At 43.6% G+C, this 15,471-nt stretch overlaps 1 protein-coding gene and 1 long non-coding RNA gene across 2 annotated transcripts in view; one reads left to right on the top strand and one right to left on the bottom strand.

The window, feature by feature from the left end:
• Positions 1–821: 821 nt before the first annotated feature.
• On the bottom strand, positions 822–2,952 carry LOC142102270 (uncharacterized). Its single transcript, XR_012679232.1, has 2 exons — positions 2,813–2,952; positions 822–1,236 (listed from the first exon to the last, which is right to left on the bottom strand). It is a non-coding gene; the product is annotated as an uncharacterized LOC142102270 (long non-coding RNA).
• Positions 2,913–15,471, top strand: part of EGLN2 (egl-9 family hypoxia inducible factor 2) — a 30,174-nt gene continuing 17,615 nt past the window's right edge. Inside the window, exon 1 of the mRNA XM_075187019.1 lies at positions 2,913–4,044. Within this exon, the coding sequence (XP_075043120.1) occupies positions 3,052–4,044 (993 nt within the window). The 5' untranslated portion in view covers positions 2,913–3,051. The remainder of the gene's footprint in view (positions 4,045–15,471) is intronic.

The following is a 15,471-nucleotide window of genomic DNA, read 5'->3' as shown; positions in this document are numbered from 1 at the left end:
GAAATAAATATCGAAATGAACACATTAGCTGCAAATGAAATCGGTGTCTTTCTTTCAGTGCCGCAGCTTTTGTCTCTCAGGACTTTTTTTTGTGTGGTGGGATGACAGTGGTGAAAATTACAGCGTACGCCACATTTGTGTATTGCGAATTTTGACTCAGACACAGTGGCACACTTTACAAATAAGTGCTTGTGGGTGATGGGATTATTATGGATCAATTGCAAAGCGTAGTACATTTTACTTCTTCCTAATGTAGGTGCAGAATGGAAGTTTTTTTAAGTAAGGACCCTTTTTGTACAACACACTTATGTTTTCCCAAGGAGGACCTTAGTCCCATTCAGTTGTAGTAGTAAAATAAGTTTTGTGGGGCCCATGGCTAAACCTTCTAGACTCTCCTGAGTCTCCAATCTCAAATTTGACTGATTGAGTTGTTGTGTTCCCGAGGGTTGGCTTGGTTGGGTGATCCATCTGGGCCTGCATCGTACCAGGCAGACACACAACCTACTAGGCTAACAGAGTTTTAAACTAAATTGAAGTGTTAAATGAGGATTTTTGCCAGACCCTCTCCCTCGAATGTGTTTTCCCCTTCCCTTCTTTTCCTTTGTCTTTGTTTGTATGTTATTTGTAATATGGTTACTAGCAGGTTTGTGTATAGTATGGCATATCTCTTTTACAGGTTTTTGAGTACATTTTTGGACTGGAGCCAGGATGTCATGCTTTCAGTATTAATAGCCTACCATGCAAATTTGTTGATTGTGCATCTATAACCTGTTTATGTTGTTAAAACCCAATAAAAACTTAATTCATAAAAAAAAAATAAGTTTTGTTAAAACAATTTTTAATCATAACAGCTGTGAGCATGTAATGATTGTCAGGCTAAAAAAATGTAGGCATTCAATAAGAATCCTAATGTGGCACATGGTTCTCATAATATATTGGCAAATTAGGTCATCACTTTTTTTTTTTAAAGATAATTAAGAGGACAGATAGAAGTATTTTGTTTGTTTTACAATGCTTGGTTGAGGGGCTGTACTTTCTGGATACAGTAAATCTAATATTTTGAGTTGTTGTTAGGACAGAAGAGGAAAGAGTGAAGGTTTCTTCCACACGGGTCACAGATAGACATGTAACAAATAGCTATTATACATGGGGTGGGAGCTTGTAGCCAAAAGAAAACGTGCTACATAAAAGTTCGGCCGGCCGCCTGGATCAGTCACCTCCCAGGATCTTCCACTGCTGTGGAGGGAAAAACCTTGGTTGGCATAACAATTACAAAGTACGGAATTGATATGCTAAAATGGTGATGTTTTGATAAATGTACAGCAGACAAAAAGATGTAATAAAAATAAAGATGTAGTAATTTTAAAAGGGGTAAACAAAATTACTTTATAGCAACCCTTACCCCTCAAATATACAAAAAGAGCTGCTTTAAGTGTGTGTTGTTTACATCACATATTAAATTATGTACTGCTTACAAAATAATCAAATGTTATATATTACAAACTTCAGCTGTCTGTAGTATGAAATAGCACACAGAAATGTCTGATCATGTCCATTTACAATATCAGGTAATATACTATACTTGCTGGTCCTTGTCATAATCAGCGACAACATAACTATCACTCCTCGCGTTGAATTCACAAGGCGCTATTTGAATAGATTGTAGGGGACCAAGATATAATTGCAGTAGTCTGGACGGAATGTAATAAAAATAGCTTTAGCGTCCAAAAAAAAAATGTTTTATTTTTCAAACAGTAATAAATAAAGAAAAATCAGTAGAAATATAACACAATTTAAAAAGTGAATAGAAAACTGGATGTATTGTTGTGTTTGCAGAAATTAATATTTATGTACTGTACAGAGAAACCCCCCCAATTATACTCATGGCCTGTATCGGTAATAACATCTGACTTAGTCCGGTATTTGAAAAAACAAAACCAGGTTTATGGCAATAATGGTCTCTGCATTATCATCTCATTGTTGCTAAGGCTCTTCTCCTCTCTCAGACAACGGGTGCCACTTTTCATTTTGAAGTAAGAGAGGGGTTGGGATTGTTGCAGAGAGGTTATGTGAGGGAAAATCTGGTGGGCAGTGGGGGCATACGAGACAGAGGACTGTGGGCAGGTGGGCCTCCGAGGGAAAAGATAGTGAGCATGTGTCATGGGGAATGTCAAAGAAAAGCTGGCGAGGGCCAGAATTCTCCCTCACATGCTCCCTCTGCCCAGCAGCTTTACTTGCACATGTACCCTCTGCCCAGCAGCTTTACTTGCTCATACCACCTTTGCCCAGCAGCTTTACCCACACATGTATCCTCTGCCCACATGGTATACTCACATATGCCCCCTCTGCCCACTGTTATACTCACACATGCCCCCTCTGCCCACATGCTATACTCACACATGCCCCCTCTGCCCACTGCTATACTAACACATGCCCCCTCTGCCCACATGCTATACTCACACATGCCCCCTCTGCCCACTGCTATACTAACACATGCCCCATCTGCCCACATGCTATACTCACACATGACCCCTCTGCCCACATGCTATACTCACACATGCCCCCTCTGACCACTGTTATACTCACACATGCCCCCTCTGCCCACTGCTATACTCACACATGCCCCCTCTGCCCACTGCTATACTCACACATGCCCCCTCTGCCCACTGCTATACTCACACATGTACCCTCTGCCCACATGCTATACTCACACATGCCCCCTCTGCCCACATGCTATACTCACACATGCCCCCTCTGCCCACATGCTATACTCACACATGCCCCCTGCCCATCACATTACCCATCTTCTTACCTCTTTCTCCAGCAGTGACTTCCAGCTGGACAGGAGCAGAGAGATTTCCAGCAGCCCAGCCGGCACTATGCACCACGTGACCGCTGCAACCACGTGACCTGTGTCACAGTGACGTCTGCAGGTACCTTAGCTGAAGGGAATCCAGTCACTACCCTGCTGTCTGCTGCTGCGAACTACAGTAGGAGCTGAATGATGGGGCTAGGACGTGCGCTACGTGCAGGGGACATGCTGACACTGACATGGACAGAGTGCATCAGCTGGGGAAGCCGGTAAAGAGTGAAGTGAAGCCGCCTGGCCAGGAACAAGTCCAGCCCAGGGCTGCCTCGGCTCTGCAGGGTGTCAGGATGGGGGTAGAACGGTTTCCACAACTCCCCGTGACCGCATGTCACCCCCCATCAGATGCCCACTCCGCCACCAACCCGCTGAGTGGGGGCAGTATGTGCCACCTTCACCCCTCTGCCCTGCAGAAGAATGCCAACGCAGAGGATCTGTCTGCTGGTGCCAATGAGGAGACGCGGCTGGCGGGCACTGTGCCCCCTCTTAGGGCACTTGCTTTATCTAACGGGGAAAAGCCAATGGTGAGGACGGGGACAGGAGTCAGCAGGGAGATCACTGACTCCTTTCCTCGGGAGGTGCAAGGCAGCCACCCTTGCCAAGAAGTGCTGATGCCCATCAACGGAAGAAGAGATGGATTGTCTGCTAAAAGGAAATGGACTGTGCATGGGTTGGCAGATAATGGAGTTCTAGCGATGGCACCAGAGAGTGGACCTTCTGTATTCTCTCCCATGGAGGGCAAGAGATGGAAATCTGAAGTCCACAGGCATCCCCAGACTCCGTCAGATCACAGCTGCATAAGCGAGGGGCACCTGAGCACCAACCCTCCAAGCAACAGTAGCTTAGTGGTTGCTCCCCAAAAAATGGCCATAGACTACATTGTCCCTTGCATGATGTATTATGGCATTTGTGTCAAGGACCACTTTTTAGGAGAAGCTTTGGGTTCCCGGGTCCTAGATGAGGTGGAGTTACTTAACCGCAGTGGGAAGTTTAGGGATGGACAACTGGTCAGTCAGAGGACCATACCCTCCAAAAACATTCGGGGAGACCAGATTGCCTGGGTGGAAGGGAAGGAGCCTGGCTGTGAAAACATTGGGACCTTCATGTCCAGGATAGACGAGGTCATTATGCACTGCAGCGGGAAACTGGGCAGCTATATCATCAATGGGAGAACCAAGGTGAGTGATGTTGCTATGTATCTCTGTATTTCTCAATTATTTTTCCACAGAAGGAGTCCTCTTTCAGGTTAAGACATGTTTATAAAAATATCTGAATTTTCAACATTTCCCAAATTTGCAGAAAATATTTTACATTAAACCTAATACAAAATGAGACCCAAACACCACTTTTTAAGTTTATTGGAAGTATATTTTTAGGCTTTCTCAGTTCAAATGATTGTTATTTATTTTTATTTTTTAAATTGATGATATATTTTTATTTTTTAAATTGATGATTTAATGTTCTTTTATGCTCAAGCATAGATCTAAGATTCTGGCATGACAAACTGCCAATCTTATATGAGAGTGATAGGCTCCAGATTTCATAGCTCTCTGCTCTGTTGTCAGGGGCAGGCTGGGCAAGGGGGCATCTGCACCCCCGGGCCAGTCCCATAGTGCACTACCACTGGGCCACCTGCATTTTTTCCCATTAAAATAGGCTGCTGAGTCGAGTTTTGCCCCCCAGGCTAAAATTTGCTATCCCTCCCCTGTCTGTTATGCAGGGAAGGGTATGGTCAGAGAGGTTATGTTTACTCGTCTTCTGTAAATGCAATGTTCACTGGGCCATAGGGCCTTTTGGTCATTGTCATACTTTTAGTAAGTAGAGCAAAGCCTAGCAAGTTCAAGTGTCACATTCCTGTGTCTGTCAGAGAGCAATTTTTTTTTACAATACATTCAGTTTCATGCCTGTCTTACAGTAAGGAAACAGATAGTAGGACACTACATTTTAAGTGTCATCCTAACATTCCATATGAATACATCTGGTCATTGTGTTGTCACATTTGGGTAGTGTATTTCACAAGGCTGGTTGCCCTACCTCCTTGTGTTATAGTATTCTGGGACTTTCTCACTGTTCAGACAATCAGACTGACTGGGGGGGGGGGGGGAACTTTAGTGTAATCTACGCATGATTTACTTTATCAAAAGCTAGTTCATGTTACGCTCTAGACTGAAATATGTCCAAATTTCAGAGGAGAGCCCTCAGGTTATACTGTTATATCTCTATCAGAGCAGCCTGTGACTCGTTGCCTTTTGTGGAACTATAAGTCCTAACATGCTGTGGGCATAATGGGACTTGTAGTACTACAACAGGTGGAGAGGCAAAGGTTGCTTATGCCTGATGCAAATTAACAGGGCAGATATATGTTTACTCACTTGTGGCACCCAAAAGGAAGGTTAGGTCAGCACTGTGTCTCAGTGGTTAGCAGTTCTGCCTTACAGCACTGGGGTCATGAGTTCATTTCCCAACCATGGCCTTATCTGTGAGGAGTTTGTATGTTCTCCCCGTGTTTGCGTGGGTTTCCTCCGGGTGCTCCGGTTTCCTCCCACACTCCAAAAACATACTGGTAGGTTAATTGGCTGCTTACAAAATTGACCCTATTCTGTGTGTGTGTGTTTGTGTGTGTGTTCGGGAATTTAGACTGTAAGCCCCAATGGGGCAGGGACTGATGTGAGTGAGTTCTTTGTACACCGCTGCGGAATTAGTGGCGCTATATAAATAAATGGTGATGATGATGTTAGACCAGGCTTAGGTAATATATTCCACAATTATTATATTCCTGTAATGTTACAGACCAATATGTGGTGAATGTGTGTGTGCATATTTTATATATATATATATATATATATATATATATATATATATATATATATATATATATATATATATAATTTATTTATTATTTTACTCGCAGACCCTCGAGAGCAGCTGGATCTAAATTTTATTTGAATTCCTGTATTCTATGGTTTTCTGGCCAATAATGAAAACCTATTGGCATATGCGTAAAGAGTCGTTCACACCAATTCTCTTTTTCTTTCTTAGTTTTTGTGTGCTTTTTACATGTTAATAAAAGCATAAAAAAGCACATTCTATATATAGGACAAATAAGAGTCAATGGTGCCATTCTCCCTGTTGCATTTTAATGCCACGTTTTGAATTTCAGAACACAGCACACCCTATTTCTCATGTCTTGATGTTCACTACCACAACATTACATTACAAGCACAACGCATAGAAAGCACATTTAAAAAGGTATTAATGACACATCACTAAAATACATCAAAATTGTGTGTCGGTTATTGGTCAGTTCTCCAGGACACAACATCATTGAGTCCATTTGACTTCACTCAGCAAGCAGTTCAGTTACAACTCCAACCCTGATTGGAGGGCACAATTACCCTTAAAAGTCATTTCATAGATATAAAGAAACTGAGTTTTAAAAGTTGTTGTCCAGTTTTATCCGGTTTGTATTCTCAGTGGTTGATTATTTTACAGGGCAGCAGGTGAAGACTCAGAGGGCCGCCCATCCCTGACCTACTGGATGACAAAATTAACAGTGTTGATGAAATAATGAAATGTTCAGGAAATAATGCAGAATTCCGGAGGCCGTGAAATCTAGGAGTCAGGGAAGATGCGCGTCCTCTAACATCAAAAAGAATTACTCCCAAAAGTTAGGACCTAGTGGTAGTAGCCACTTGCCTCTTGGGATTTCAGCAGCCCTGTTTTAGAGGCATCTGTAGACTTAAATGAAATTAAAAAGAAAAATATGCCTAAACAAATTTATATGTTTTTATGTAAAACAAAAGTTTAGAATATTGTCTAATTTTGTATCACCCTAGTTGTAGTAAAAAAAAAAAAAAAAAGGGTTATTAAACGCTAATAAATAAAAATGAGACATAAGGCATGTGAATAAAAGACGCATCTTATGCTCTTTCTATGGCAGAATAAACCTGCTAGAAAATTGTGCCAATAAATGGGACTTACATAGGTTTTAGACACGTGAACTGTATTCAGCCATCATCAGTGTTACTGGTTATTTATTACAAAAAAACATTGAGAGACAACTTTTTTTTTTTTGTTTTTACCATAGATGTCTATCGCTGTGCAGTAGCCTGTCTGGCACTGTTAAGTTTGATAAGTAGTGATCTCAGAAGATAACGTGAGGGGAACCTCATACTCTAACAGGATGCTAAAACTGGATTGTACAGGTGGGAAAAATGAAGAATGGGAGAAGAAAGACAAAAAAAAATAGAAGAAAAAAGTTTTGGAGGAACTTTGGATATAGGCAGAATTAATGAAAAGTTATTATCTTGTAGCAGAGACATCTTCATTATCCGCTATTTATATAGCGCCACTAGTTCCGCAGCGCTGTACAGAGAACTCACTCACATCACTCCCTGCCCCATTGGAACTTACAGTCTAATTTCCCTAACACACACATACACAGACAGAGAGAAAGAGACTAGGGTCAATTTGATAGTAGCCAATTAACCTACTAGTACATTTTTGGAGTGTGGGAGGAAACCGGAGCACTCGGAGGAAACCCACGCAAACACGGGGAGAACATACAAACTCCACACAGATAAGGCTGTGGTCGGGAATCAAACTCATGACCCCAGCGCTGTGAGGAAGAAGTGCTAACCACTGATGATATGGTGACCTCAAAAGGAGGTTTCAGAAAATAGGATTGAGGGCAATCATTTTGAAAGAAGACCCCCGTTTTTTTTATTAATGTATTTTTTCCTTGCTCTCTTATGCTGTAGAGCATTGCTGAATTTTGTGGCACCATATAAATAATAATAATAATAATAATTATAAATATGGTGAGTTTTGAAATGGGAAATGTACATACAATAATCTGTCTCATGTTTATGTCACTGGTCTCAAAGTTACCAGTAAAAGATTAGGTAGAACACTGATGGGCAACAGGCAGACTTGTGAGTCTTCATCAGCGGCCCTCGGCTTCGTGTCCCCGCCTTGACTTACTGTGTGCTTTAAGGCTGGGTACACACTACAGAAAATTTCTCCCGATGCGATATCGTTAACGATTTTACCAACGACTGAAAGTCCCGATTCATTGTGTACACACTATACACACTTTACAGGATTTACCTTCAGATCTGTGCTCTTCATCTGTCATAACCATTGGCTGAAAAGATCCTGCACACTCCCTTGAGATCTATGGGCACTGCTGGTCGTGAGTGACTACACACTGCAGAAGGAGTCCGACATCGTTTATAGAGATTTTTAGTCAGTTTATATAATCAAATCAAATGATACGATGTACTTTGGTGCGATAAAACAGGATCGTGGAAGCCTACACACTAATGCGATATCAGACCTAACGGTTGTTTATCGTGTGATTTGCCAGATAATCGAGTGAACAACCTGTAATGCAGCGGTTCCCAAAGTGTGCGCCGTGCATCCTACTCTCTCACGCAGAGAGGAGGATGCTGGGTCCCGGCGGATTTGTACGTTTTTCTGTTGTTGTTTTTTCTCTGGCTGGCCCGCTGCGCCCCTGTGGCAAAGGGCAGAGGAGGGGGAGAGCGTGTAGTGGAGGAGGACAGACACTCTGGACAGAGGGCAGAGGAGGGGGACAGCGCGCAGAGGAGGGGGACAGACACTTTGGACAGAAGGCAGGGAAGGGGGACAGCGCACAGAGGAGGGGGACAGACACTCTGGACAGAGGGCAGAGGAGGGGGACAGCGTGGCAGAGGGCAGAGGAGGGGGGCAGCGTGGCAGAGGGCAGAGGAGGGGGCAGAGGAGGGGGAAAGCGTGGCAGAGGAGGGGGGCAGAGGAGGGGACAGCGTGAGGGGGCAGCGTGAGAGAGGGCAGAGGGGGCAGCGTGAGAGGGGGCAGTGTGTCTGGGTGCAGAGTGGGGCAGAGTGTCTGGATGCAGAGGGGGCAGAGTGTCTGGATGGAGAGGGGGCATTGTGTCTGGATGGAGAGGGGGCAGTGTGTTTGGATGCAGAGGGGGCAGCGTGAGAGAGGGCAGAGGGGACAGCGTGATAGAGGGCAGAGGGGGCAGTGTGTCTGGGTGCAGAGGGGGCAGAGTGTCTGGATGCAGAGGGGGCAGAGTGTCTGGATGCAGAGGGGCAGTGTGTCTGGATGGAGAGGGGGCAGTGTGTTTGGATGCAGAGGGGGCAGCGTGAGAGAAGGCAGAGGGGGCAGTGTGTCTGGATGCAGAGGGGGCAGCGTGAGAGAGGGCAGAGGGGGCAGTGTGTCTGGATGCAGAGGGGTCAGTGTGAGAGAGGGCAGAGGGGGCAGAGTGTCTGGATGCAGAGGGGGCAGAGTGTCTGGATGCAGAGGGGCATTTTTGCACACAAATATATATTTCTGTCCTGACCTAAATACTTATTACATTTTTTTGACCCAACTACTTCTACAACAGGACTGCTCGGTAATTATTTTGGAGGGGTGCCTTGAAAAAATTATGGAGACTGTAAGGGTGCCTCGAACTGCAAAAGTTTGGGAACCATTGTCGTAATGTGTACCCAGCCTAATACTGAATGTGATTGGAGCAGTCGGCTTCTACATCATGTGAAATCATCATCATCATCAGCAATTATTTATATAACGACAGCAAATTCCGTAGCGCTTTACAATTGGGAACAGACATTAATAAGACAATACTGGGTAATACATACAGACAGAGAGGTAAGAGAACCCTGCTCACAAGCTTACAATCTATAGGACAATGGGAGTTAGAAACACATGGGCATGTGCTACATCATATTGCACAATGGACCAGCTAGAATGCAAAGGTAAAAGTATTGAGTGGGCTGTGTGTGTGGCAATGTTGGTCAGAGGGTTTTTGTCTTGTGTTAGCTGTGTAGAGGGTGGTAATAGGGTAATCTAGGGAGATTAAGATGATGGTTGAGGAATATCATAAGCTTGTCTGAAGCGGTGGGTTTTCAGAGATTGCTTGAAGGTTTAAAGACTAGAGGAAAGTCTTACATGCAGCACATCTGATTGGAGGAGGAGGAGGGAGTATAGTGCAGCCTGTACCATGTGGTCGTCCTCCTCAGGAAATGACTGAACGTCATTGACAAGATAAACGATAACTTTTAGCATCAACAACATTGAAATGTAATCATTTTGTTTATTAGATTAGCAGTGGGCGGCATATGAGGAGGTCATGCGAAGTGGGGAAAGGAGGTATGGAGTATGTGTGGGATCTGAGTGCTGCATCATTCTGTGGGTCTGGGAGCATTGTTTGGCAAATAGACGTGAGAGTATATATGTATGTATGTATGTATGTATGTGTGTGTATGTGCATATATATATATATATATATATATATATATATATATATATATATATATATTATACTGCGGTTATGGACAATGTGTGATACCACACATGCAGCCGTTGTAGAAGACTATACACCCTCTATCTCCAGTTGTGCAGACATGTTCTGTTCTCATAATGTTATTTGTGCAAAACATAATGTTCACTCAGCCTGTATTAGCCAACCTGAGGCCTAAGATAAGCTAGGGGCTGGTTAATGATTACTAGTTTTTGCTACTGAGTCACAGTGACACTCCAGAGAACAGCGTTAACCCGTATGGAACCAGGATAATGTAGTGTCTTTGCTGTATAGTTTATATTGAAACTGGATTTTATGTGTACAGTTTAGTACTGTTTATTCTGGAGCTGAGCTCTGTGTATATCATTATGCAGTAGTGTCTGTGTGGGACCTGAGCTGTATGTGTGTGTCCTGGTGCAGTAGTGTCTGTGTGGGACCTGAGCTGTATGTGTGTGTCCTGGTGCAGTAGTGTCTGTATATGACCTGAGCTGTGTGTGTGTCCTGGTGCAGTAGTGTCTGTGTGGAACCTGAGCTGTGTGTGTGTCCTGGTGCAGTAGTGTCTGTGTGGGACCTGAGCTGTGTGTGTGTCCTGGTGCAGTAGTGTCTGTATAAGACCTGAGCTGTGTGTGTATCCTGGTGCAGTAGTGTCTGTATAAGACCTGAGCTGTGTGTGTGTCCTGGTGCAGTAGTGTCTGTATAAGACCTGAGCTGTGTGTGTGTCCTGGTGCAGTAGTGTCTGTATGGGACGTGAGCTGTGTGTGTCCTGGTGCAGTAGTGTCTGTATGGGACGTGAGCTGTGTGTGTGTCCTGGTGCAGTAGTGTCTGTATAAGACCTGAGCTGTGTGTGTATCCTGGTGCAGTAGTGTCTGTATAAGACCTGAGCTGTGTGTGTGTCCTGGTGCAGTAGTGTCTGTATAAGACCTGAGCTGTGTGTGTGTCCTGGTGCAGTAGTGTCTGTATGGGACGTGAGCTGTGTGTGTGTCCTGGTGCAGTAGTGTCTGTATAAGACCTGAGCTGTGTGTGTATCCTGGTGCAGTAGTGTCTGTATAAGACCTGAGCTGTGTGTGTGTCCTGGTGCAGTAGTGTCTGTATAAGACCTGAGCTGTGTGTGTGTCCTGGTGCAGTAGTGTCTGTATGGGACGTGAGCTGTGTGTGTCCTGGTGCAGTAGTGTCTGTGTGGTACCTGAGCTGTGTGTGTGTCCTGGTGCAGTAGTGTCTGTATAAGACCTGAGCTGTGTGTGTGTCCTGGTGCAGTAGTGTCTGTATGGAACGTGAGCTGTGTGTGTGTCCTGGTGCAGTAGTGTCTGTATAAGACCTGAGCTGTGTGTGTGTCCTGGTGCAGTAGTGTCTGTATGGGACGTGAGCTTTGTGTGTGTTCTGGTGCAGTAGTGTCTGTATAAGACCTGAGCTGTGTGTGTCCTGGTGCAGTAGTGTCTGTGTGGGAGCTGAGCTGTGTGTGTCCTGGTGCAGTAGTGTCTGTATAAGACCTTAGCTGTGTGTGTGTCCTGGTGCAGTAGTGTCTGTATAAGACCTGAGCTGTGTGTGTGTCCTGGTGCAGTAGTGTCTGTATAAGACCTGAGCTGTGTGTGTGTCCTGGTGCAGTAGTGTCTGTATAAGACCTGAGCTGTGTGTGTGTCCTGGTGCAGTAGTGTCTCTGTGGGGCCTGAGCTGTGTTTGTGTGTGTGTGTGTCTGTGTGTGTGTGTGTGTGTGTGTTTGATGATGTAGTAGTGTCTGCATCCTTGCTCATACTGTGTTTTTTTTTTAAGTTGCAACCTTGGGAATCTTATTGTATATTGTTTTGAAAAAATGACCCACAACAGTTGTTGCCTTTAGTTTTTATATGAGCCATAATGGAAAACACATTGTTTCAGTTTGAATGATGAATGTTGTAACCATTATTTTGGTTCTTGTTTGCTCTAGAGCCATACTTACATATTTTGCCCATTGTGTTTAATGTGTGGGATAAAGTGATCTCTCTTTTTTTTGTTTTTGTTCTGTAATTCTCTATAGATGGCGAATAACCTACCCTCCTCTGTGTCTTTATATAGGTGATAACAATTTGTCTACTTCTTGTCATCCGATGTTACTTGTATATCTTACCCATCTTAAGATTCTTGAGAAATCTTGCTGTCTAGTTAGGGATTGGACCCAACTCATCATCCCTGCTGCATTATGGAATAAATTCCTTGGACCCATGACAGGCAAGGCCCTGCACCTCATTGGCTGTTTTCTGGCTCCCTATGTGTATGAGGAGTTGAGCTCTGGAATCCTAAAACACGTACGCAGAGCAGCCAGGAAACAATTCCAAAAATCCCTAAAATGTGGTTCTGTTCTCCACCCATCACAACAGTATGGTTACCGCTAACCCTTCATCTGCCAGAGTGATGTAGGTATCCAAACCAGCCCTAGAGAGTGAAGCAGAATAGTAAGTTATGGAAATGAATAAAGGAATGTGTCAGGAATATTGTCTTTGTGGATAGTGGTATTATTGTTGTTTGTGCCCCAGTCACCACTCAACGGAAGTTGATACAAAGTCTGTTGTATAAAAAACTCATAAAGAGCGAATAAAAGAAAAGAAAAATTGAAGGGGTGCACTTTCCAGTCCTTTAAAAAGTCTTTTGGTAATAACCCAGTGAGCAGAGCTCCTGTCTCTGGCCTACCATATTTTGAATACATTGGTTCAATATTTTGCATGTCCTGGACTTTAAGGTACGCAACTCCTCACCACTCCCGGAGCCTCGTCTGTGGAATAAAATGGTGACTAATGTGGAAAAGTCTGAAGCTGCGCAGCGTTGAAGTAGACGTCGCGTCAAAGTCCAACTTCCTAACACTTTGCTAACAATCCCTTACATGTAATGAAACTCTTTCATTATTCTCCTGAAATACAACTTTGGTTTATTCTCATTTTTGGATGACAGTAATTATGATTGATGGGACATTGTCTTTATTACATGTGACACCTGGCGCCCAAAAGTGAAATCTGATTTTTGCATTGCATCCACAAAAATGATGCCCCTACTCCTTACTGGGCAAGACACTGCCCTTCTCCAACGGACTCTTCCTAACCAGTGCAATTTTCTGTGTCTTTGCAATACCGGTATTTCCACAAACCAGTGCACCTGGATCATATCTAGGCACACAGAACCAGAGCCGAAAAATTCAAAGAGGATTTTGCAATGCACCTGAGAATATGCCAGAATAATTGAGCAAAGAATTGTGCATATACAGACATAACTTCTGAATAATATGACACCCAGTGGTCGAATCAGAAAATTACAAGGGGTGGGTTACGAAAGGACGTAGGTGGTGTCAACGACATGCAGGACGACGACCCCAAAAAAACGAAAGTGACTTGGGCGACTGATAATAGATGACTGACCTTAAGAATGACAGAAGAACTCCCCGACAGTCTCCGAACAAATCCCGATCACCAGTAAGAACGGCATCTTGTTTTGACGTCATAATCAATTGCGACCTGTACATCACTATTTTTAAAGCGGCAATGGCGCTTGTCATCCGACCCAACTCTTACAGTTAGTGTAAAGTGTAAGGGGCATATTCAATTAGCTTTCCGGTTTGCGGGATCGCGCCGAAACGGCCCGCGAAGTCAATCCAGGGTACCGCAATAACAGGGATTTTCGTTCGCAGCCCATAGGGTTGCGTACGAAAATCTGCGTTAATGCGGTACCATATTAACGGCAATACTGCGCAGGATTCGCGGTAACGATTATTGAATATGCCCCTAAGAGTTAGGTCGGATGACAAGCGCCATTGCCGCATTAAAAATAGTGAAGTACAGGTCACAATTGATCATGACATCAAAACAAGATGCCGTTCTTACTTTGCTCGGAGACTGTCGGGGAGTTCTTCTGTCATTCTTAAGGTCAGTCCTCTTTTATTATCAGTCGCCCAAGTCACTTTCGATTTTTTGGGGGTCGTGGTAGTCACTGTCGGTGTAATCAGCACCGTTAAAGTGACTATCACCGTTTACAAGTGGCGTTATGGAAAATGTATGTGAATGGAATTTGATTTTACAATGAAAGTAGTGGTGGTATGGCACACTGTATACTATCCCACTTCAACCACCAATGTTACGTGAATAATTATAATATACTATATATTTTGGCTCCTAAAATGTCGTTTTGGTAGTGAATGGGATAGTGAGGTGTATTGGATCCTCGGGTATGTAAGAGGGGATCCTATAAAATATGTTACTATTGGTTCTGTAATAGGGGTGTATTAGATAGTGAGATATAAAATTGGGGGCTCTGTATTTGCGGATGGAATAATGGCGTATGAGACAGCTGTGTGAGAGTTAGTTAGATATGTAAGAGTATGTATGTTAGTATTGGTGTATATCAGATAGACAGATACAGCTATAACCCTATAAATATGTCCTGTAGTTCTGTGTTGTGTGTTTAGATTAATATCTCAGCAGGCATCTACTCCTATTCATGAGTCCACCGGGTCACGGGTTCAAATCCTTGCCTCTGACGTTTGCTTTATCTTTAGCTGCAGCGTAGGTCCTGTGGTTACAGGAAACTGTATATACCGGCAGTGCATATTGTGTGTGGGACGCACATTTCTCTGTTAACCTCTGGTGTGCTTTTTCTAACCCCTATATTATTAACTGACTGGTTTGGATTATACTTACCCTCTCTAATCTATGTTCTTGGGGCACCTCCAGAGGTGCTGGACTCCTACATATTTTTAGAAACTCTGTTGCCCATGTGTATGGATATCTAAAGAATTGCCTTTAACTCTTACCGTTATCCCTATACTCTTTTTATCCTATACTCTTTTTATCCAGTATAATGCAAAGTAATTTATAATGATAGGATTTTGTCGAATAGATTTGTTCCACAAAGAACCTGTGAGTTTATAATGTATTTTTCAACCAATGAATGAGATAAAAGTATCACTAGCTGCATAAGCATAGCTAATTCTTTTACACACTGGCGTTGCCCCTTTAAGAGTGGCCAGCAGGAATGCTGTGGCCCTGATGCCGGGTGATTTATCTGCAGCATATTGTGAGGGCTCCTAAAACTGGTGACGCAAGTGGGGCCAGAGTTAGGAGAGATTGGAACCATTTCATTGTGTAGTAGTGCTTAGCGTGTAGACGTGGATACAGGAGAACAAGCAGAGAGGGTTTGTAGTCTGTCAAATGCTCCAAAAGCAGAACAACTAAATTAGTTTAGTGGCCCCATCATCCGATAGCAACTCCTGTAACAGGATGTTTATGAAATAGATCGTTTGATTATTATCTTAGTCAGGGCTGGAAAAATCCCAAGAGCCAGG

This window comes from Mixophyes fleayi, chromosome 9 (assembly GCF_038048845.1).
Source record: "Mixophyes fleayi isolate aMixFle1 chromosome 9, aMixFle1.hap1, whole genome shotgun sequence".
Taxonomy (NCBI): domain Eukaryota; kingdom Metazoa; phylum Chordata; class Amphibia; order Anura; family Limnodynastidae; genus Mixophyes; species Mixophyes fleayi.
The sequence above is the reverse complement of the archived record's forward strand: the minus strand, read 5'-3'. Positions and strand labels throughout refer to the sequence as shown.